This window comes from Globicephala melas, chromosome 7, assembly GCF_963455315.2.
Source record: "Globicephala melas chromosome 7, mGloMel1.2, whole genome shotgun sequence".
NCBI classification, from domain to species: domain Eukaryota; kingdom Metazoa; phylum Chordata; class Mammalia; order Artiodactyla; family Delphinidae; genus Globicephala; species Globicephala melas.
In genome coordinates this window covers 32,850,360-32,875,940 of record NC_083320.1, presented here as the reverse complement: position 1 = coordinate 32,875,940, position 25,581 = coordinate 32,850,360, and the positions used below count along the sequence as shown (strand labels likewise).

The 25,581-nt window shown below is 36.6% G+C and overlaps 1 protein-coding gene across 1 annotated transcript in view; it reads left to right on the top strand.

Moving 5' to 3' along the window:
* FAM117B (family with sequence similarity 117 member B) overlaps positions 1-25,581 on the top strand; it is an 89,819-nt gene that overhangs the window by 45,285 nt on the left and 18,953 nt on the right. Inside the window, exons 2-4 of the mRNA XM_030854396.2 lie at positions 4,856-5,007; positions 14,095-14,187; positions 15,311-15,424. Of these exons, the coding sequence (XP_030710256.1) occupies positions 4,856-5,007; positions 14,095-14,187; positions 15,311-15,424 (359 nt within the window). The remainder of the gene's footprint in view (positions 1-4,855; positions 5,008-14,094; positions 14,188-15,310; positions 15,425-25,581) is intronic.

Genomic DNA, 25,581 nt, shown 5'->3' with positions numbered 1-25,581 from the left:
AATATGAGATTAAGTTATGATGTATCCATTCAATAGGATACTATTCAGCTATTAAAAATGGTGATGTGGGGACTTACCTGGTGGCGCAGTGGTTGGGAATCCGCCTGCCAATGCAGGGGACACGGGTTCGAGCCCTGGTACGGGAAGATCCCACATGCCGCGGAGCAACTAAGCCCATGCGCCACAGGTACTGAGCCTGCGCTCTAGAGCCCGTGAGCTACAACTACTGAGCCTACGTGCCGCAGCTACTGATGCCTGTGCGCCTAGAGCCTGTGCTCCACAACAAGAGAAGCACCGCCAATGAAAAGCCCACGCAACGCAACAAAGAGTAGATCCCACTTGCCGCAACTAGAGAAAGCCGGTGCGCAGCAACGAAGACCCAACACAGCCAAAATAAATAAATTAATTAATTAATTTTTAAAAATGGTGATGTATTGTAGATTCATGTTTATTACAGTGGCAATAGGTCCTCGACATGCCCTTTTTCTTTCTGAACAATAAGTAATAGCATGCCTAATGGGACCTCATTTATATAAAATTGTACGTCTGTGTAAGTGTAGACAGATTTCTGGAAAATAAATACTCATTAAAACGGTTATCTCTTGAGTGGTGGCCTATTGGGATTTTTTTTGTGTTTTTTTTTAAATACTGTTAGTTTTCTTTATACTAAGTATTTATCATTTTTATACATGAAGAAGGAAAGATTTTTTTCCCCTTTCCGAACAAATGCATATGTCTAGTTTATCCCTTCTGCTTGTTAAATGACTTTGTGGATAGCAAGAAATATAGCTTTTAAGCCAGTACCTGATCAATTTCTGCAAATACCTAAATCTAACAAGGTCTGTAGAACCTTTGTAATGTAATACCTAAGGGCCATGGTTTGGGATGCTCTACTACTGCCATTGAAGTTACCCAGGAACTAGCTGAACTGGTGCAGATGGTTGGGGAGTTCTGAACTCCAGAGCCCAGGGCATTGACTGAAATTTTTAATGCCACACCCAGCTGTAGCTAACTTCTTTTAAGACTTGATTTTTAAAGAACAAAGTCAAGTTTAAACTTCTGCTTTTTTGTTTGTTTGTTTGTTTTTGCGGTACGCGGGCCTCTCACTGTTGTGGCCTCTCCCGTTGCGGAGCACAGGCTCCGGACGCGCAGGCTCAGCGGCCATGGCTCACGGGCCCAGCTGCTCCGCAGCATGTGGGATCTTCCCGGACCGGGGCACAAACCCGCGTCCCCTGCATCGGCAGGTGGACTCTCAACCACTGCTCCACCAGGGAAGCCCAACTTCTGTTGTTTTGATTTACTTTTTCTCAGCTTTGTTTAGGTATAATTGATAAATAAAATTGTAAGATATATAAAGCATACCTCATAAGGATTTAATATATGTAAGCACTGTGAAAAGATTTCTCCCATCTAGTTCATTAACACATCCATCACCGCACATATCTATCTTTTTTTGTTTGTGTGAGAGAACATTTAAGTTCTGCTCTCTTAGCAGATTTCCCTTACACAATATAGTGTTATCAACTGTAGTCACCATGTTATACATTTACACCTCAGACCTTATTTATTCATCTTATAGCTGAAACTTTATACCCTTTCATCAGCCTTTCCCTGTTTTTCCCATACCCCTGGCAATCACTTTTCCTACTCTCTGTTTCTATGAGTTTGATTTTTGAAAAAAGATTCTACATATAAGTGATACCGTGCAGTATTAGTTTTTGTTGATTTACTTTGGGTTAACAAAAGAGTATCTGAATTTATTGCATGCACCTGCCCTTGCTGATAGAAACATTAGAAGTCATTCTCTTCATATATGTCAGGTATTATTTTAATCATTCAATTGGGGGTGGAAGTAAAATTCCTGCCCTTCAAAATCTCACTGTCTCCTAGAGCACTGGGACAGTCAAGAGACCATTTCAGTGAACCGTGCTATGGCAGCACACAGGAGGGCTTTTGACCCAGGTGTTGATGTGTTTCTTGGGGGTTTGAGTGGCTGTTCAAGTAAGATTTTCCAGAGGAAACATTTGTACTGAATTTTCAATTTCAGTTCAGACATCCAGACTGCAGTTTGAAAGATTAAACACGAATTAGCCAAACCCAGGAAGGGGATATGAGGATTATGTAGGCAGAGGCAAAAGCCTGTAGGCATGCAGGGTCTGGTACATGTTGGGAACTGCAAGTCGTTCAGCGTGATCGGGATTTGAGGCAGTGTAGGCAAGAAAGGAAGCCTGGAGAAGTCAGATCATGAAGGATCTTGTTAGCTGTCAAAGAGTTTCTTCCTCTGGACTTCCTTGTAAATACAGCCTTTGTTCATGTAGGTTGGGATTCTTTGAGTCATCTTTGACTCTTTGAGGCTCCCTCCCTTCCCTTAAACTCCCTCATAATTAGGCACCAAATCTTGTCAATTTTGGGAACTTGGATTGAAGTGGAATGATGACAAGCTAGATGTACACTCTGTGTTCTTTATGGCAGGCTGTAACTTAGTGTTTTTAATTTCTAGGGCTTAGTGCTGGCTCACAGACCCTTAAAAATGTCTAAATGAAGGGAGTTCAAAAGAGAAAATGTTTAGTATTTTTACATGTGACCATGTATAACTTTTCTGTTCTCCATTTTGTTAAAGAAAATCTAATGGTCTTAGGAGGCCTGGTTGAAAAGTCGGCACTTGGATAATTTAAAATCTTGAAAATGAAATCAGACCTGTTAGTAAGATCTATCTTATCAGTGCACTGGTGGGTGGCTGAAGCAATGTTATAGTCAGGGAAGAAAAGTGTCAGACAGCTTTTAACAATTTGATTTTAATGAATGTACACCAGTTTACATAGTGTGTGTGGCTTTTTTTTGTGTGTGCCCAAGAACAATCTTCTTGTGACTGTCCCAGTAGAGATTAATTTTTTAGTTAGAGGAAAAATAGTGAACATGTATATTTATTGCTTTTCACTTGTCACAGTTAATAATGTGGGTACATGCTTCCTTGAACTTATGGGTATGTACTGTAATTATTTTGTGTTTAACTATAAGAGGAAGACTGTATGCAGAGATGGTTAACATTTGAAACAATTAGGCGTTGTTGTAGTGAAATAGTTGTGCCATTTTGAAAGCAAATTATGTATCTGAGGAACATCTTGTGAAACAACTTTTATGATTATCAGCGACACAGCTGCTAAAAGTATTATCGTGGTGGAATTGAATCTTTTGTTATTTGGGTCACATAACCAGCAACTGAACTTTTATACTTGTAACTATATAAGACCCTTATTAAGAAATAAGTAGAAGAGAGGTGTCATAAAGTGTTTTCATATATGGCCTTAAGAAGAACAAGGTATTTGTTACCATATAAAGCTAGAGTGATAGTATTATAATATAATCCTACTCATGCATATATTTGATATTTTTAAACCCCTTAATTTTTTATTTTAATTTATTATTATTATTTTGGCTGTGCCGCACGGCATGTGGGATCTTAGTTCCCCAACCAGGGATTGAACCCATGCCCCCTGCAGTGGAAGCATGGAGTCTTAACCACTGGACCACCAGGGAAGTCCCTTAATTTTTTAATTTTTAAAGCATAAATTACCTAAGCCTATTGCCTTCTCCCTTCCAAAAAAAAAAAAAATGGAGATATGAGACTCTTTTTTATACATCACCTCTAACTTCCCATTACCTCTAGTTCTTTTTTGTTTGTTTTGTTTTTAGTTTTTATTTTTGGCTTATATCTAAATACATATCCTGTAGCTTGAAATGGAAAATATATTTGCATATGTGGCTTTAAGTATAGCTCCTATAGGCTGGTTAGTATGGTTTCTTACAGTCTATTTATTATAACAAAAATTAAGATATGTGCCTTACAGAGCTAATTAAAATGGAATTTCACCTGTAACTTTATCTTAGCTGCCTTATATCCTTTTGAGTATAGGTGGTATAATGATAAATGAGTATTTTACATATTATACCTACTTAATCTTAAAACCAAGATGAACATTTTTTAAATGGATAGATACACATTTGTATTATTTTCTTTTTTTTTTTTGTAGAGATGATTGTAGTTGTAAGAAATAATGTGGAGATCTTTTGTACACTTCGCCCTTTTTTCTCCACTGATAACATTTTGTAGAACTCTATAGTATTTTGACATTGTACAATCCACGGCTCTTATTCAGATTTCTTCAGTTGTACTTATTTCTGTGTGTGTGTGTTGAATTCTATACTGCTTAATCTCCTTTGTATGTTTGTATATTCACCACCACAGTCAAGATATTGAATAGTTCCCTATCACCAGGGCCCTGCATGTTGCCCTTTTATAACACCTACTTCTCTCCTGCCACTTCACCTTCCCTCCCCTATCTATTAGTGGACCCCTGGCAACCACTGATCTTTCTTCCATTTCTAAAAGTTCCTCATTTCAAAAATGTTGTACAAATGAAGTCATACAGCAGGAAACCATTTGAGATTGACTATTTTTACTCAGTATAATTCTCTGGAGATTCATCAAAGTTTGTGTGAATCAAGAGCTTATTCTTTTTATTACTCATTTTTTGTATTTAAGTTAGAGAACCTCTACTTAGTTTCTACTTTGTTTCCTTCCTAATCTATTTTTATCTCTCTCTCTTTTTTTTTTTTTTTTTTGTGTACACGGGCCTCTCACTGTTGTGGCCTCTCCTGTTGCGGAGCACAGTCTCCAGACGCGCAGGCTCAGCGGCCATGGCTCACGGGCCCAGCCGCTCCGCGGCATGTGAGATCTTCCCGGACCGGGGCACGAACCCGTGTCCCCTGCATTGGCAGGCGGACTCTCAACCACTGCAACACCAGGGAAGCCCCTAATCTATTTTTAAAATAAATGTATTTGTCTTAATTCTAGGTGACAAAGCAAGACCGCCTTCCTCCAGCCCCTCTAGCATCATCCGCCGTACCTCTTCCCTGGATACACTTGCTGCGCCGTACCTTGCAGGGCACTGGCCTCGTGATGGTCATGGGCAAGCTGCTCCCTGCATGCGGGACAAGGCCACACAGGTAGGGTTATTACAGTTCTTATCTTGAAGTGTTTCACTCTGAAACCATTTTCATAATATTATTTGTTCTACTCTGTGCTCAAATTTGTCAAATATTAGTGTGTGTTAGCATTATCTGGGAAGCTTATCAAGAGTCCAGATCCCCAGGCTTGACCTTCACATATTCTCTAGTAGGTTTTGGTTGAGGCTTGGGAATGTGCATTTTAAACAGTACCCAAAGTAATTCCGATACATACAGATAATATATGCACATACTTTTCTCCCACTTACTTTTTTTTTTTTGCCTGTGGCTTAGTTCCCCAGCTGGGGATCAAACCTGGGCCCCGAGAGTGAAAGTGCAGAGTCCTAACCACTGGACTGGCAGGGAATTCCCCTCCCACTTACTCTTCATAGTCAGTTCAGAACATCACAAGATATTTAATATACGGAATTTGGACTTAAAAATCTGTTACAGTAAAGATTACTTTAGTTTCCATCCAACCTTATATTTTTGTGCTCAAAAATCTTCGTGTGTTGCAAGATGGGGATTATATGCTATTGCTGGTAGAGTCTGTAAATGTAAATATCCGACAAAGGGACTCTGGAAGCAAAGTTTTGTACTTTTAAATTTATAAAAAGTTTTAATTAAAAAAGTCTTAAGAGATCATTTGATGTACCTCCTAGTCTTACAGATGAGGAAACTGAAGTCCAAAATCATAGAGCCAGTTGATGATGCGTCTCAGTTAAATATTAAATATTTGTCTAGTCATTTATTCAATGTTTCTCATATTCATTAGATGGTGCTCCCATGAAGGCAGAAACTGTGTCTGGCTTGTTCATTTCTGTATTTTCATCCTCAGGACTTAGTACTGTACCTGATGGAATAAGCACTCAAGGAATATTTGCAAAGGACTGAATGAGCAGAACAGTTAAAGTTTTATGGCTAGTGAAGAAAGAAAATCATTTAAAGAGTTAAAAGACTCTTTATACTGATTGTTGAAAATCAGCTAAGGTACATGTTGATTTAGCCTTCAAATTTACATCACTGATGGTTGCTTGATCTCAGCACTTTGTGAGAGAATATCCTTTTACAAGACCAAGTAAATACACTTTGCAGTGTTTTTTGGATTTACATACTGGTTTCTAGAATTCCAGATGTTCCTGGTGGACTTAGTTTGTTTTCTGTTCTGATACTCTTGAAACTGAGCCCCATTGTTAGGGTAGATGCTTGGGATTCGAAATTACCTTGAGGGTTATACTCCAGTTGCAACTACGGAAATGAAAATGCAGAGTCCATACTCATTAAAAGTAATGAATCTTTTCTGAAATTGTGACTTTTTAAACCGAAGAGTTCTGTAGAACTCTGCATTTATTCAAAATCTGTAACTTTGCTGAGATTAGGACACGTTGTATAGAAAATGAATACAAATTCTTTTCCCACTTTGGTTATTACAGAATATTGAGCAGCATTCCCTGTGCTATACAGTAGAATTTGAAAAAGACTAGATACATGTATATGTATAACTGAATCACTTTGCTGTACACAATATTGTTAATCAGCTACGCTCCAATATAAAATTAAAAACTAACACAACATTGTTAATTAGCTATGCTCCAATATAAAATTTTTTTAAAAAAGGAAATGAATACAGTCTCTACTTGCTTTCTGCTTAATCCACAGGTCGTGTTTAAATTAGTATGGGTGCATTTCCTTGAACATTTCTGCAACCCTCTTTCTTTGCTCTGTAGTTTCAGGTTCAGTGTGTTGAGATATTTTGTCTTACCGGTAAGAATATACATTCTTATAAGCCGTTGGGAGCCCCTTGATCTGTAGAAGCAGTTCAGTAAGTCTTTCGAGTTACTGTGACCCAGCTGTGGCTGTGACCACAGCTGTGGACAAGTTGCTGTGACCTAGCGCTGGCTACCACTTGACTGGTGTTCCTGTTTTTTTCTTTTGTTTGGAATGCTTTCCCACCATTTGCCTGGACAGCTTACACTCTGATGCTTATAGCAGCCTCCCCCGATCCTATAGAACCTTGCCTACCTACTTTCCCTGTCCTTCCAGGTCTGGATTAGGTGCCTTTCTTAGGGAACCTCAGTCATCACATATTATAATTGGCTATTTATTCCTTCTGTCCTAGAAAAAACTCTTTCAGAATAAAAACTCTCTAACTTCAGTACCTAGTCTAGTGCCTGATACATTAGAAGATGCATAATAGCTTTCCAGTATACAATGTAAAATTGAACAAAATTGAAACATGCTTAATTAAAACTCAATTTTACTTTTTATTAATACCTGAGTGTCTTATAGTAAAGGCACAGCTTCTTAGTTGAACAAAGAAAGCAATTATCTTTTGAAGTAGCAGTTTAAGTAAAATTAATGATTTTGCCGAGTATTTTTTCCTGCCTGAACATCTTATCACTGAAATTAACAAAGCTGTCTTTTGCTCTTTATGCTTATTTTTACCTTACCAACTAATATTCTTGTCCTCATCTTTAATTTGTTCTTAAATCTATAGGAGACTTTTATATTCCTTTGCTTTTCCTTGAATTTTTATACTTAAAATTAATATCTTTAGTAATTTCTCTAATTTTTTAAAATTTTTATTTGGGGAAAAAGTCCCAAGTTTATAGAAGAGTCCCAAGAGTAGTAGATTGAACACCCTATACTCCTCACCTATGTTTACCAATAAACATTTTTGCATATTTTGTTTTCTTTGTGTATATATAATTGTTATTATTACTGTTGTTATTATTTGCTAATTGTTAATAATTTACAGAAATTCTGACTCTTCTCAAATACTTCAGGATGTATATAAACAAAGACTTAAAAACTATTACCAAAGTAATTATCAAATTCAGGAGATTTAACATTGATACAATGCTACTATTTAATATGTGATACATAGACACATTTTTTTTCAGTTTCCCCAATGATGTTATCTGTAGCAGTTTCTCCCGTAAGCTAGGACCCAGTGAAGGAGCACAGGTGGCATTTAGATATCATGTTTCTTTAGAATCCTTTAATCTGGAACAGTTTCTCAGCTTTTCTTTGTCTTTCATGACATTGATATTTTTAAGAATGCAAGCTAGTATTTTTGTTGAATCTTCTTAGCCTGTGTTTATCTGTTTTTTAAACTGTTAGATTCAGTAATAACATTTTTGGCAGGAGTACTATATGTGTTGTGTGTTCCTCTCTGTGCATGTGCATCAAGAGGTGCCCGATGTCAGTAATGTTAAGTCTGACCCACCAGATTATCTTTGTAACTGTATGTACATAGTCTGTGGGGAAATATTTGAGACTGTAAATATCCTGTTCCCCAACAAGCTTTCATGCATTGGTTTTGGCATTCGTTGATGATTCTTGCTTGAATCAACAATTACTGTAGTAGTTCCAAATGATGATTTTCTAACTCTATTGTCATACTTCCTGCATTTATTTTTTGGTCTAATACTTTTTTCTTTAACCATTTTTATTTTTTTTAATTAATTTTTATTGGAGTAGAGTTGATTTTTAATGTTGTGTTTCTGCTGTACAGCAATGTGACTCAGTTATACATATACATATATCCACTCTTTTTTAGATTCTCTTCCCATATAGGTCATTACAGAGTAGTGAGTAGAGTTCCCTGTGCTATATAGTAGGTTCTTATTAGTTATGTTTTGTATATAGTAGTGTGCATATGTCAATCCCAATCTCCCAATTTTTCCCTCCCCCCCATGCCCCTTGGTAACCATAAGTTTGTTTTCTATATCGGTGACTCTGTTTTGTAAGTAGGTTCGTTTGCACCATTTTTTTAGATTCCACACATAAGCGATATCATATGATATTTGTCTTTCTCTGTCTGACTTACTTTGCTCAGTATGACAATCTCTAGGTCCATCTGTGTCAGTGCACATGGCATTATTTCATTCTTTTTTTATGGCTGAGTAATATTCCATTGCATATATGTATCACGTCTTCTTTGTCCATTCCTCCATTGATGGACATTTAGGTTGCTTCCATATCCTGGCTATTGTAAATAGTGCTTGTATGCTGCAATGAACACTGGGGTACATGTATCTTTTTGAATTATGGTTTTCTCCAGATATATGCCCAGGATTGGTTTTGCTGGATCATATGGTAGCTCTATTTTTAGTTTTTTAAGGAACCTCCATTATGTTCTCCATAGTGGCTGTACCAATTTACATTCCCACCAACAATGTAGGAGGGTTCCCTTTTCTCCACACCCTCTCCAGCATTTACTGTTTGGAGATTTCTTGATGATGGCCATTCTGACTGGTGTGAAGTGATACCTTATTATAGTTTTGGTTTGCATTTCTCTGACAATTAGTGACATTGAGCATCTTTTCATGTGCCTCTTGGCCATCTGTATATCTTCTTTGGAGAAATGTCTATTTAGGTCTTCTGCCCATTTTTAGATGGGGTTTCCTTTTTTTTTTTCGGATATTGAGCTGCTGTTTGTATGTTTTGGAGATTAATCCCTTGTCAGTCACTTCATTTGCAAATATTTTCTCCCATTCTGTGCGTTGTCTTTTTGTTTTGTTTATGGTTTCCTTTGCTGTGCAAAAGCTTTGAAGTTTCATTAGGTCCCGTTTTTGTTTTTATTTTCACATTAGGAGGTGGATCAAAAAAGATCTTGCTGCAATTTATGTCAGAGAGTGTTCTGCCTTTGTTTTCCTCTAAGAGTTTTATAGTATCTGGTCTTACATCTATGAATTTGATAAAGTTGCAGGATACAAAATTAATACACAGAAATCTCTTGCATTCCTATATACTAACAATGAAAGATCAGAAAGAGAAATTAAGGAAACAATCCCACTTACCATCACATCAAAAAGAATAAAATACCTAGGAATAAACCTACCTAAGGAGGCAAAAGACCTGTACTCAGAAAACTATAAGATACTGATGAAAGAAATCAAAGATGACACAAGCAGGTTGAGAGACGTACCATGTTCTTGGATTGGAAGAATCAATATTGTCAAAATGACTGTACTACCCAAAGTAATCTACAGATTTAATGCATTCCGTATCAAATTACCAATAGCATTTTTTTCACAGAATTAGAACAAAAAATTTTGCAATTTGTATAGAAGCACAAAAGATGCCAAATAGCCAAAGCAATATTGAGAAAGAAAAATGGAGCTGGAAGAATCAGGCTCCCTGACTGCAGACTATATTACAAAGCTACAGTCATCAAGACAGTATGATACTGGCACAAAAACAGAAAGATAGATCAATGGAACAGGATAGAAAGTCCAGAGATAAACCCACGCAGCTATGGTCAACTAATCTATGACAAAGGAGGCAAGAATATACAATGGAGGGAAGACAGTCTCTTCAATAAGTGGTGCTGGGAAAACTGGACAGCTACATGTAAAATAATGGAATTGTAATGTTCTCTAACTCCATACACAAAAATAAACTCAAAATGGATTAAAGGTCTAATACTTTTTGATAGAATTATTTCTGTATGGAATTGTCCTAAGTGGATTTTATAAAACGTCAGTTGATATGACTTAAGATTCTGGGGTTTTTCCCCCGTTTTAACTTTTTACTAATTAAATGTTCAACATACCAAAAAATTGGAAGGGTATGACAGCTGTCATTAGATTCAACAGTTTTAAACATAGCCATATTTGATTTACCAATCTTTGTATTTTTATGTGTGTGTTTCTCTGCTTTCTGAAAGTGTGTTGCAGATGTCATGACACTTTATCCCTAAATCTTTCAGCATATATCTTCTAAGAATAAGGGTATTTCCTATATAATCACAGTAGCATTAGCTTACCTAGGAAAATTAATAATTACATAATATCATGTAACACCCAAATCCAGTTCATGTTAAAGTTTACCCAAGATCCCTTCCTTCCTTCCTTCCTTTCACCAGGATCCAATCTGAGATTCATGCATTGTACTTGCTTTCTCTTAGTTCCTTTTAATTAATTAATTAATTAATTATATTTATTTTTAGCTGCATTGGGTCTTCATTGCTGTGCACGGGCTTTCTCTAGTTGCAGTGAGTGGGGCTACTCTTTGTTGTGGTGAGCGGGCTTCTCATTGTGGTGGCTTCTCTTGTTGCGGAGCACGGGCTCTAGGCATGTGGGCTTCAGTAGTTTTGGCACGCGGGCTCAGTAGTTGTGGCTCACAGGCTCTAGAGTGCAGGCTCAGTAGTGTGGAGCACAGGCTTAGTTGCTCCGCAGCATGAGGGATCTTCCCAGACCAGGGCTGGAACCCATGTCCCCTGCATTGGCAGGCAGATTCTTAACCACCGTGCAACCAGGAAGCCCACTTCCTTTTAATTTAGCACAGTTCATCTCATACTTTCTTTTGGTCTTAAAAACATTGTTATTTTATGTTATTTTATGAATTATACTACATATTTGTAAAGGAGATACTTTATTCTTTTTGAATTAGCAAGTAACTGTAGAATACTTTTTTGCATTACGTGAATATCCTGTTCCCTAGTACCTTTCACTTAATGGTTTTAGTGTCCATTGATGATCCTTGCCTAAATCACTTATTTCCCTGGAGGTTGCCCCCCAGAAAGGTGATTTGTTTTTTCCTTAAACACAAGATAGCATATTGTATACATTCTTCTGCAACTTCGTTTTCACTTAAGGACACCATTCTATCCATATAGAAAAATTTCCCCTTAAAAGTTTTTTTCCATCTTATATATAAAGAGGTATTATTTTGAATAGGCTTTACATTCATTCATAAAAGTACAAAATTTGAGAGGTATCTTCTTCCCATGAGGCAGCCACTGATAACAGATTCTTTTGTTACCATGTGTATTCTTCCAGATGTACTTTACACGTGTGTATATTCTTTCTAGCACTCCTATATATAAAGGTAGTTGCTATACATACTGTACCGAGCCTTGAGTTTTTCTTTCTTTTTTTTTAATAGTATTTAAAAATTTTATTTATTTACATTTACACGTATTTTTGGCTGTGTTGGGTCTTCGTTGCTGTGCGCAGGCGTTCTCTAGTTGCGGCTAGCAGGGGCTACTCTTGGTTGGGGTGCACAGGCTTCTCATTGCGGTGGCGTCTCCTGTTGCAGAGCACGGGCTCTAGGTGTGTGGGCTTCAGTAGTTGTGGCACGCGGACTCAGTAGTTGTGGCTCGTGGTCTCTAGAGCACAGGCTCAGTAGTTGTGGCACACGGGCTTAGTTGCTCCGCAGCATGTGGGATCTTTCCAGACCAGGGCTCAAACCTGTGTCCCCTGCATTGGCAGGCGGATTCTTAACCACTGTGCCCCCAGGGAAGTCCGAGCCTTTAGTTTTTCATTTAACAGTATCTCATGGAGATTATTTTGTATTAGTACAGTGTAGATTTCCTTATCCATTTTTATAGCTGTGTATTATTCTGTTGTAAAGATAAGCCATAATTTATTTGGCCAATCCTCTATTTACATTTTTCTAATCTTGTATAAAAACAGTGCTATAGGGAATAATATGTGTCATTTTGTACATAAAGGTGTAAATTTGTACATCTGCAGTATAAATTACCAAAATATGGGTGGTTGTGTCAAACAGTATGTGCATTTGTAACTTTGACAGCAGTTACGAAATCACCTTCCATAAAGGCTGTACTAATTTTACATTCCACCAACAATGGAGGAGGGTGTATGTGATCAAATTGCCCAGTCTCAGTGAAGTTTTAACTTGCATTTCTCTTATTATGGGGTGAGGTTGAGCATATTTTCATATGCCAAGAATAATATTTTTTTTTCTGATACAGTGTTTTTAAGTGCTGGATTTTGTGTAACCACTAAGAATTTAACATTTTTGAGGCTGTACTCTGCAGATATTTAAAGCAAGAAAAGACGAAATTTAGAGGTTAAGATTAGAAACTCTGGAGTCTTAGGTTTATATCTTTGGCTTTGCCACTTCCCAGCTGTGAGACCTTAGGCAACTTATCTAACCTCTCATTGTCACAACTTCCTTATCTGCAGAACTTGTAGAACTTTTTGTATGTGTTAAATCAGATAATACAGTGAAGACCTTTCACTGTACTTTCATAAAGCACAGTGCCTAGCACATAGTAAGATCACAGGAATGTTAGCTCTTATTAGTATGCATTTGTTCAAAAAATGCTATGCTTATAATTATATAATAATAACTAATTTTTTGGGCTTCCCTGGTGGCGCAGTGGTTGAGAGTCTGCCTGCCGATGCAGGGGACACGGGTTTGTGCCCCGGTCCGGGAAGATTCCACATGCCGCGGAGCGGCTGGGCCCGTGAGCCATGGCCGCTGAGCCTGCGCGTCCGGAGCCTGTGCGCCACAACGGGAGAGGCCACAGCAGTGAGAGGCCTGCGTACAGCAAAAAAAAAAAAAAAAAAAAAAAAAAAACATAAAAAAAAATAATAATAATTTTTATTAGAGAATTGAAAGAAATAGGCTAAAATATTGCAATTAAGTAACTGATACTAAAAATTATGGGTAATTTGTGTTATTTAAAATATTTTCTAATACCTAATTTTTCTGTAATAGGAATGTATTTTGTAATAGAAAAATATGGTATACCTTTTTTTTTAGAAAGGGAAAATGTTCTCAGGTTTATTGAGATATAACTGATATATAGCACTATATAAGTTTAAGATATGCAGCATAATGACTTGACATACATATATTGCAAAATGATCACCACAATAAGCTTAGTTAACATCCATCACCTCATAGAGTTACCAAAAATCTTTTTTTTTTCTTGTGATGAGAACTTTTAGGATCTACTCTCTTAGCTACTTTCAGATGTACGATACAGCAAGTGTTAACTATAGCCATTGGGTTGTACATTACATCCCCAGTACTTATTTATCTTTCAGTGGAAGTTTGTACCTTTTGACCACCTTCATCCTATTCCCCCTCTGCTGACCCCCAGCTCTGGTAACCACAAATCTGATTTCTTTTTCTATGAGTTTGTTTGTTTGTTTGTTTTTTTAGATTCCACATGTGAGATCATATGGTATTTGTCTTTCTCTGTCTGACTTCATTTAGCACAATACCCTCAAGGTCCGTCTGTGTTGTTGCAAATGTGGCATTCATTATTGTTAAATGATTAATTATTTTATTAAAACCTCTTCCTTCTTTTTCCCATTATAGACAGAGAGTGCATGGGCTGAAGAGTACTCTGAAAAGAAGAAAGGGTCCCACAAGCGTTCAGCGTCGTGGGGCAGCACAGATCAACTTAAGGAGGTCAGAGAAATGGTTCCAAGGAAGTGGGTGTGGAAATTTGATCCCTTCGTTGACTAGTTCCTTGAAGTTGTGAGCAGCAAAGATTTGTCAGTTTCCATTGTTTTTTAATTTTTTTTTTTGGTTTTTTGTTGGTGGTTTTGTTTACTTGAGAAATAACAGAAAAACAGTTATTATGTTGAATAAAGATTTGAATGGGGAAATGTATGCATAAGTTGCTTGATTATATGTTTTTCTTTATTTTTAATGAGAGTCCATAGCTGTTAATATAAATGTCAAATGTATAAGATTGCAGTGATACAACAAATTCACACTTACTATTTCTATATACAGTGGTAGTATTTCTGAATTTCAGTAACCCAGTATAACCAAGTTGATTATGGCCCTGTGCTATGATTAACATTTTTTGTGCCTATAATTAGAACATTTGCATTTTATACATAATGTAGCAATAAAACAGAAAAATTCAGTCAAAGAATAATATAGGATATTGATAGAAATTGTATTTGTTATTTACAGATTGTATCTGAATGCATTTCATGGCTTGAGTTGATTTTTTTTAACAGAGCTGATGTTTATTATGTTTATTCATAATTTGATTATGCTCAGTGGACAGCACATCTCCAGGAACCTCCCAGAGCCTGGGGAGCTTGAGTTGGTTTTTAAATAATACTGTTTACTTTTTGGAGCTGTTGAAGGTTAGGTGTTTGTTAAAGAAATCTAATTATAAATAAAATGTGACTCGTAAGTAAAATGAGAGAATACTTATCCTTATTTTTGAATTCTTTGTGAAAGCTATAATGTATAATATAATTTATTCTAAATGCTAAAAATTTCATTTGTTTAGTACTTGGGAAGCTTAAAGGCTCAGAATAGTGTTGGAACATAATTTTTTCTTTGAAAGAAAGATATACATTTATGCATATACAGATGTGTGTGTGTATATCTATATGTGTATATAGATATATATATATAAATTTTTTACAATAAATCAGATTTTTGTGGGATGGTTTAAAAACTCAAGAGATTTATTAAGGCTGAATTTTACTGGTTCTTATTAAGCATGGGTATGTTTTATGTAATGTGGAAAACACTCTGACATACTTGTTATTTTTCCCTTTTTCAGATTGCAAAATTACGCCAGCAGTTGCAGAGAAGTAAACACAGCAGTCGGCATCATCGAGATAAAGAAAGACAGTCTCCATTCCATGGCAACCATGCAGCTATTAACCAGTGTCAGGTAGGAGCACAGATACCATAAAATCCAGACAAGGGATTTGTTGTTTTCCTGGTGATATGTTATTTCATAGGTAACTGTTCAGGATAAAAATGTCTAAAACTATATTTGAAACAGTGATTAAATACTGAATCACAGCCTTCATTTAAAAAAAAACCAGAATATTAAGTTGACAAAATGATATTTTCCTTTAGTGATCTGTGATATGACTTCTAATAATTATAGCTAGTTACGTATTTTAGTTTACTATATTTTCGTCTTTATCAGTTTAGTATATTGGAGGCAGAATAATAGACATAATCATTGGCTGTGGAACCAGACCCTGGATAAGTAACCTGTTCTAAGTCTCAGTTTCCTCATGTGAAGAGAGAGGATAATAGTGATACCTGGAGCATAAAGTCTTTTAGTAGGGAAAATCTTTAACTGCTTTGATTCTTTAATTGAACTCTATGAACTGCTCCTGATGGCTCACTCACAGAGCATTTCTCTTAAACTGAATTGAAATTAGATGAGGTCCCTTAGCAAGGAGAGAGCAAGAAATAGTTTGCCAGCTCCACTTACAGGTTGATAGCTTCTGATGATTGTCAAGTGTATGTGGATTGTTTTCAAGAGAAGGTATGGGTAGAGGTACATATTTTTTTCAAATTAATTGTGTCTTAAAATACTGATGCATGGGTCAATTTTTTTTTTTTTTTTTCGGTACACAGGCCTCTCACTGTTGTGGCCTCTCCCGTTGCGGAGCACAGGCTCCGGACGCACAGGCTCAGCGGCCATGGCTCACGGGCCCAGCCGCTCCGCGGCACGTGGGATCTTCCCAGACTGGGGCACGAACCTGTGTCCCCTGCATCGGCAGGCGGACTGTCAACCACTGTGCCACCAGGGAAGCCCCATGGGTCAAATTTGATTCCACAAATTTATAGTTTGATTGTAGTTTCCAATAGCTTTTTTCCATATATAAGGCATTTTTAGTTATAACATACGAATATACATTAATGCATTTAAAAACCTAAACAAACTGCATTTATATTTGGAGAAATAGAAAATGCAAAATTGACAAAACAAGAAATGAAAAGTTTGAATAGATTAATAATTGTCAAAATTGGAATACTAATTATTCCGCTCACTCTCAAAGGCTACAGACCCACATGGTTTTACAGGTGAATTTGCCAACCTTCCACTTTCTCTTTAATTCATCCATAAATAATTTAGATGTGTTTCTAAGAGATAAGTCCAATTCTTATTTCCAATCCATATTTTTACTCCAAGTAGAATAGAGGTTAAGATTGAGTTTTATTGAATTAAGTGATGGGTTTTAGCAGTGTATAACTTTCTGAAGTGATTTTTTTAAAGTTGCATTAAAATTAGCAATTAAAGCAATAAAATTATCCAAAATTTTCTTCATTTTTTCCCTTGCAAGTTGAATTTGCTTCATAAAGATTATTGAAGTTTGCATGAACTTCATTTTTGTCTAATTCTAAAATGTCTCTGTGGAGAAGGTGAGGACTAGAAAATATAGTAACTTGAAAAATAAATTCATGTAGCTTGACTTTTGTACACTTGACACAACAAACATTTTGACTACTTGACTTGCTTTAGTGTTAATAGCCAATCAGAGATCAGGCACGTGTGCATCATGATAGCTATGGTAGTAGTATTCATATTTAATTGAAACTTTGAGACTGTGAACATGAAAATATCATTCAGTAAGTCATGGGTGTGGCTTTGTTTAGTGGGTTCTGTCTCTCGTGGAGAAAGTACCAATTTGAGATACGTATGCTTTGAGGCTATTCCTCCATCCACGTAACATTTATTAAATGTTGCCATATAACTTGTACTGTAGTACTCATAAGGGGATGCAGTGATAAATGAAATATTGGGGCTTTCTCCCCACCAAATCTCAAATAGATGTAAGTAAACAGTTAATTTTTACACAGTGTATTGAGTGTGTTGATCAGGGAGTGTTCAGAGTGCTATAGAAGGGATATATCCTTGGACTGGCCATGAGCCATCTAGAAAGACTTCTAGAGAAAATGGTGTCTAAGTGGTCCCTGAAGGATAAGTAGAATTTAGCCAATTTTCTGGACGTATAAGAAATCATGGCTTCAGGTAGGGGTGGTAGTAAGAGATTAGGCTAGAGAGGTAAATAGTAGCCAGATCTGAAAGTCTTCATGTCTCAGTTGTTAAGAAATTTGGACTTTGTCCTTGAGGCACCAGAGAACTATTTTCTACAATTCAGGGGGTTGATAGGTGATCAGATACACATTTTATCATGATCATTATGGGTTCAGAGTAGAGAATGAATTTGCAAGAGGACAAGATTAGAGGCAGGAGACCATTTGAGAATAGATTTATAATCCACGTAAGAAATGATGGTGAACTAAAGTAAGGGAGAAATTGTGGAGCTGGAGAGAGTGGACAAACCTGAGTGATATTTAGAAACTAATAATTAATAATTGAAGTCTATTAAGTGCTTACAATATGGGAAGCAGTCTACTCTACTTTTGTGTATATTATTAGCATTTAATCCTCATCTTTGAGGTGGAGATTGTTATTATCCCCAATTTACAGGCAAGGAATTAAGCCCCAGAGAGATCAAGTATCTTGTTCAAGGTCATATGAGACAGAACTGGGATTCTAATCTAGGCATTTTGACTTCAGAGTCTGAGTTTTTAAACTTTGTTAGCTGATGGTTGATGAGATGGGAATGATGGAGACATAGGAGTAAAAGATAAGGCCAATTCTAGCCTTTAAAACGTGATTTAAAAAATATATCTACCTTCCTCACATCATGTACAAAAGTAACTCAAAATGGTCAAAGGCCTAAATATAAGAGCTAAAACTAAAAGCTCTTAGATGAAAACATAGGCATAAATGTGACATAGGATTAGGCAATGGTTTGTTAGATATGACACCAAAAGCACAAGCAATAATAGAAAAAGTACATAAATTGCACTTTATCAAAATTGAAAACTTTTGTGTTTCAAAGGACACCATCAAAAAAGTGAAAAGACATTCCACAAAATAGGCAAAAATATATATAAATCATATATCTGATAAAGCACTTGTATCTAAAATATATAAAGAACTCTTGCAACTCAATAATGAAAAGACAAACAACCCAATTTGAAAATGGGCAAAGGATCTAAACAGAGAGTTCTCCAAGGAAGATATACAGATAGCCAGTAAGTATGTGAAAAAGATACTTAGCATTATTTGTCAATAAGGAAATGCATACACATTCCAGTGAGATACTATTTCATACCCACTAGGATAGCTAAAACTAAAAAGACAGATAACAAGTGTTAGTAAGGATTTGGAGAAATTGGAACCCTTATTGCTGATAGGAATGTAAAACGGTGCAGCCATTTTGGAAAACATCCTGGCAGTTCCTCAAAAGGCTAAATAAACATAGAGTTCCTTTATAGCCCAGCACTTGCTCTCCAAGGTATGTACCCAAGAGAATTGAAAACATACGTTTACATAAAAACTTGGACACAAATGTTCATAGCAGTGTGGCTCACAGTAGCCAAAATTTGGAAACAACCCAAATGTCCATCAACCAATGAATGGATAAATAAAATGCAGTAGGGCTTCCCTGGTGGCGCGGTGGTTGAGAGTCCGCCTGCCGTTGCAGGGGACACGGGTTCGTGCCCCAGTCCGGGAAGATCCCACATGCGGCGGAGCGGCTGGGCCCGTAAGCCATGGCCGCTGAGCCTGCGCGTCTGGAGCCTGTGCTCCGCAACGGGAGAGGCCACAACAGTGAGAGGCCCGCGTGCCGCAAAAAAAAAAAAAAAAAAAATGCAGTATATCCATACAATGGAATATTATTCAGTCATAAAAAGAAATGGAGTACTGGTACATGCTACCATATGGGTGAACTTTGAAAGCATTATGCTAAGTGAAAGAAGCCAGGCACAAAAGAACACATATTATATGATTTCACTTACATGAAATGTCCAGAATAAGCAAACCCATAGAGACAGGTTGTAGTTTGGTGGTTGCCTAGAGCTGGGAAAGTTGGGGGGAAATAGAGAGTGACTGGTAATGGGTGAGGGACTTATTTTTGGTGTGATTCTAAGATCAATTGTGGTAATGGTTGTACAACTCTGTTCAATAACCATTCAGAAGCAAAAGTTGTACACTTTAAACGAGTAAGTTGTATGGTATTGTGAATTATTTTTCAATAAGCTGCTGCAAAAAAAATCTACCAACCAACATAAAAAATAAGTAGATAAAGTACAAATATAATTGTCTGGAAATAATAGATTAGATGCTAACACAGAACCCAAAAGTAACCTGGGAGATCATGTAGCTAGAGGATGAGCACAGGTGCCCTGAGATCAGACTGTTTAGTTTAAATCTGGGTCCTGCTTCTTGTTGGCTGTATGAAGTTCCTCGGGTTCTCTCTGCGTTATAGTATTACTTGTTATTGTGTTATACTGAGGTTTAAATGCGATAGAATGTTATAAAACAGTTAATGCAATTCTTGACCCATAATAACTGCTCAGTAGATCTTAGGTCGCTTCCAGTTGGATTTTTCACTAGGCTTCTCTGCCAATTTCATATTGGAAGTTATTTTCTAAAGCTTTTATTATCATAAAAATATTTACATGCTTATTACAAAAATTTTAGAAACTAAAAAAGTCAAATAAAAAGATTGTCTCAATCAAGGTGTTATTTTTTTTAAATCAAATAGGAAAAATATCATCCAGAGTCTCACTCTTTAAAGACAGCTATTCCTTACATTTTTTCTTCTTTTTCCTTTCTCATTCCTTGTTGAGATCCTACCATATGTTAGACTTTATATATTTAAAAAATTTTACTTAATGTGGAAAAATGTTTGTTATTACAGATGCTTCAGGAACATTTTTAATGTTTCAGATTCTGTAGAGCATTTCCCTAATTTTGGCTATTTAGTTGGGTCCAGTTCCTGTGTGCTTAAAACTTTTTATATATTTATACTTTCCTAGGGGTACATTTTCCATTATTTGGTTAAGAAGTTTGAATATTTGGGGGGGCTCTTTAACTTTTCTCTTCAGAGCCTTTCCAAGTTATTACAGATTTTTGGTTTGGAGGGGTTTTTTTGTTTGGAGAAGATTATTGGGAAATTCCTTTAGTATCCCTTAATGATCAAGGACAGTATTGCTCTGCTGATAGCTCATAGTCTATAACCACTGGTTAACAAAAGATCTTTTTCTTGGGCTTAAAATGGATTTTTGCAGTTAGAAAAGAATTCTCACATACCTTTTTGAGTGGTTCTTTCCCTGGAAATTTGGGGGGTGGGGAACTATTTGTTATGAAGAATAAATGCTGCCAAGTTTTTTAGGAGAGAGAATCTTTTCACATGTCAGTGGTTTCCAGAATTGACAGAGCCCTCGGATACTTACGGTATCATATTTTTAAGGAGTATTTCAAGAAATATTCTCATTAGAAGATGTAACTAATACATTTCAGGATTGTTTGATTGATGATTAGAGTCAGATATTAGTAACAGAGGAGTGGGAGATGCAGCATCTTCACAGTTGCTTAAACTAATTTAAGAGTGAGAATTTAAAAATCATGCAGGTGTTTCTGGTTGTTATAGCCTCAAGCAAGAAAGCCCTCCCATAGGATTTTTTTATTTCTTTATCTGGGCTGGGACGCTGTAGTTTTGTAGTAGCTTAGGAGGGTTTGAGAGCAAAGGGATAGTGAGGTAGAAAGGGATAAAAACCTATTTTCATCTGAGAAGTGAGAGGGGCGTTGCACTTTCAAGAGAAAATTGCTGCTCTGCAGTATAATCTTTGTATGCCAGTCCAGGACATGATTGCTGTTCTTGAAAGTTTTAAGATTTTGCTACTTAGTAATCAGGAGTAGGTGCTTCAGCTGTGACCTTTATTATAGCGTATAGTTTGTAGCTTAGAAGAGCTAAGAGGGGGATATCAGATGAAAGGACAGTGATTGCTGGAGGACAGAAATAAAGTAATGCTGACAGGACAGGAGGAATCAAGGCCACATGGAGGCCCTCTACAAAAGCCCTTAAGATTGGAAAGCTTTTTTTCCAGTGCTTTCTAATTTTTTTAAAACCATTCTAAACATCAGTTTTGACCTCCCTGTTGTTATATTAGGGTTTCTGGCTCATGTTTCTCTCATAGATCTCTGTTGAATTGCTGAACAGACCTTTTTCCATCCTACTTGCCTATCAAGGCACATTTTTCTTCCTTTGAAAATTTAACTGTATATTTCTTTTTCCTGCTCAGCTACTGCTTCAGTAGGTGTTCTTCCCATCTTTCCTGACTCTCTGTGTCATACCACAGTCTTATCCCCACACTTTGAAACAGAAACTTAAGTTATAATGTAGATTGACCTTGAATGAAGATTCAGGATTAGCCAACCCTTCTCTTGGGGTTCTTTCTTTGTTGGTTACTTCTCAGCTTTGATGCAGAATTTGATCTTTAAGCTGTAATGTATATAGATATATGGAGAATGTAAATAGAAAAAAAACATTAAAACAGTGATTCACCTAATTGAAATCTTAATTGAATGGAAAACATTCTGATTTGAGGAGAAAGAATCAAAAATTGAGAAAATAGGAGATCCTTGTTGTTTCCAAAGGATAGATCTTAGGAGAGGTAGATTTTGCTTTAGTACATTGAAAGATTTTTAACCTTTCAGAGCTACCTAAGGATGACCTCTCAGTTAATATGATAGCCCATTTATATTTGCATACACTGATTTATATTTAGAAATGTAGATTTTATTACAGAAAGCTGTGTGGATATGGGAAAAATAAATTATATACACACACATAAAATTCCTTAAGAGCCCTTGAAATGAAGCATAAAAGTTAAAGTATAGTCATTTTTGTTATTTTTAGATATTTTAGAATATAGTTTATGTAAGGAGTAAAATCAAAGGCCTATTATTATCTTTTATTTCTGGAACAATAACAGTATGCTTAATGAAGAAAATCTTTCCCTGGCAGCTTGGGTAGATTTTTTTTCTTCTAATCATATAGCTATTTGCTAGTTAAATGAATTACAGTTGAACCTTTGCCTCATTTATCTAAAATGGTGTGTTGACCTTAGGGAAGTGGCCATTTTCTTTCTTTCTTTCTTTTCCTTCCTTCCTTTCTCTTGCCTTAAATAGATTAAACTGTTGATAAATACTTGCTGCTATTTAGATTACATTTGAGAAAAACTTCTTACCAATTGAGTAGGTTATGACTTCTGTAGCTGCCTGGAAAGGCAGTAACAAGATGTACAGTTAGTTACTATACTGGTGGGTTCCTCTTATGTGCATTTCTCAACATGACACCCAGGAAACTTAAGCTTTCTGTTCTCAGCAAGCTTACTAACAGATCTTTATGATTCTAAAATCCAGGATGGTCAACATTTTGCGGAAACCTTGACAGGTCCTCTTCCCCTTCTAGTCTTCTCCTTCCTCATTTCTATAACTTTAACAGTTGTAAACCAAGTGCAGCCTGAAAATGGCATTCAGAGCAAGCCATTATTTATGTTGTTTTGTGACATTTAGGAGAGGAAATTAAGTTTAGAATTTAGTACCTTTCGCTCAGTATAAAAAATAAAGTAAAAGTTCTATTTCTAGTATATATACTAATAACTCCTGAGATCTTTCTTAGTCTGTACCAGTTCCCTGTCTCCTCATTGTTTCCTGACACAGGAAGAGTCCAGGCACAGGAAGGATGACTGCCTGACAGAAATGTTCTAATGTGCCCTCCACTGCAGATTAGTGAGCTGTGGGTTTCTTTTAACCCCTAGGTGCTTTAGTCCAAATCAGTTTCCTGTCACCTCACTATTTTCTATTGCCACTACCTTAAGAAAGGTTTCTTTCCTTCCTTGACCCATCATGAACCAAAACATATTCTTAGCTTTACTCTCCCACTCTTATCCCTGCAGAAAGTACATAGCTAATTGGAGAGGGTTTTTTTTTTTTTAAGCCTTTTGTTAGATTATACTTTGGGATTTTACTTTTGTTGCTAAGGAAACGAGGGTGAGAATAGGTTTTTAAAAGTTTTTTTTTTTCCTTCAAGGTGTTAGTGATAGGTCTTAGTGATATAAAAGACCGATGAGAAATAACCAGTTTCAGTGACTCTCTTAGGCATTATTTCACTGAAGTTAAAAGTAGGAAAGTGAAGACCTTGGAATGAGAGTAAGGCAGAGGGTGGAGAATACAAGTTATTACAAGAATGGAACGGAGTAGTGGCCTTTGCTGTTTGCCTTCCTCTTCCTGTCCTGTCCTTATCACAGTTCTGTCACAGGGTGAACCAGTGCTGGATTGCTGATGAGGCTTTCGGGAAGCAAGGGAAGTTACTGGCTTTGTAGCACTAAGATGGAAGGATTGAAGAATAGGGTGTGTGAAAGGCAGCTGACAGGGCTGGTCAATACTCAGTTGACCTCACCTAAAAGGGACATACCTAACTTTTGAGGGGTCCCTAAGTCATTTGTGGACTGCTTTTTAAAAGATATTCTTCCCACCTTTCATCCATTTCAGCATATAGCTCTCTCTAGGCAAAGACCTAAGGAGACAATATTAGACAGAAAGAACATGATTCAGAATGATTCTGTTAGCTAGTAACTTTTCTTTTTGTTTGTCAATTATCATATAGTAAAATTGACTTTTTTGGGGGGGTTGTCATACAGCTACATGAATTTTAATACATGTATAGATTCATGTAACCATCCACCACAGTCAGGATACTGTGACACAGGATATTGTGTGAGAATAATTCCATCACCACCACTCACCCCAAATTTCCTCATGCTATCCCTTTATACACACACACCCCTCCTTAACCTTTGTAATCACTGATTTGTTCTCCATCACTCTAGTGTTAAATCTTTTTGAGAATGTCCTGTGAATGGACTCGTACAGTATGTAATCTTTTGAGACTGTTTTCTTTTTTTTTTTTTTTCGGTACGCGGGCCTCTCACTGCTGTGGCCTCTCCCGTTGCGGAGCACAGGCTCCGGACACGCAGGCTCAGCGGCCACGGTTCACGGGCCCAGCCGCTCCGCGGCATGTGGGATCTTCCCAGACCGGGGCACGAACCCGCGTCCCCTGCATCGGCAGGCGGACTCCCAACCACTGTGCCACCAGGGAAGCCCGAGACTGTCTTCTTTGACTCAGCAGTAGTGCCTTTGTGATTTATCCAAGTTGTATATATCAATAGTTTATTCTCTTTTATTGCTGAGGAGTTTTTGGAGATTATGAAGAAAATTGCTATAATCGTTTCCTTGCAGAATTTTGCATAAACATTAATTTTCATTTTTCTAGGGAAAATGCTCAGGAATGGGATTGCTTGTTCATATAGTAATTGTATCTTGAACTTAATAGAAACTGTAAAACTTTTCCAGAATGATTGTACCATTGTGCATTCCCAACAGCAGTGTTTGAGTATCTCCTTTGCTCTGCTTTCTCATCAGCACTTGGTATTGTCAGTATTTTTTATTTTAGCTATTCAAATAGGTGTGTAGTGACATTACATCTTGATATTAATTTGCATTACCCTAGTGAACATCTTTTCATATGGTTATTTGCCATCTGTATATCATGTTTGGTAAAGTGTACGTTCAAATATTTTGCCCATTTTTAAATCAGGCTGTTTGTTTTCTTATTACTGAGTTTTGAGATATCTTTATATATTCTGAATACAAGTCCTTTGTTGACTATGTGAGTTACAAATATTTTTTCCCAGTCTGAATTAGTATTTCATTCTTTTGACAGTGTTGTTCATAGGGCAAAAGTTTTTTTAAAAAGCAATTTTGAAGAAATTGTGTATCATTCTTTTCCTTTTTCCCCAGCTTTATAGAAATATAATTGACACAATAACATTGTGTATTTAAGATATACAGTGTGATGACTTGGTATATGTATATATTGTGAAATTATTACCACAGTAAGATTAGTTAAGACACCCATCACCTCATGTAGTTACCTGTTTTTTCTTTTCTGGTGAAAACTTTTAAGATCTACTCTCTTAGCAACTTCCAAGTATATAATACTGTGTTGTTAACTATAGTTACCATGCTGTACCTTAGATCCCCAGAACATATTCATCTTGTAATTGGAAGTTTGTATTCTTAACTGTCTTTACCCATTTCCTCCACCCATCTGCCCCTGGCAACCACCAATCTACTTCGGTTTCTATGAGTTTGGTTTACTT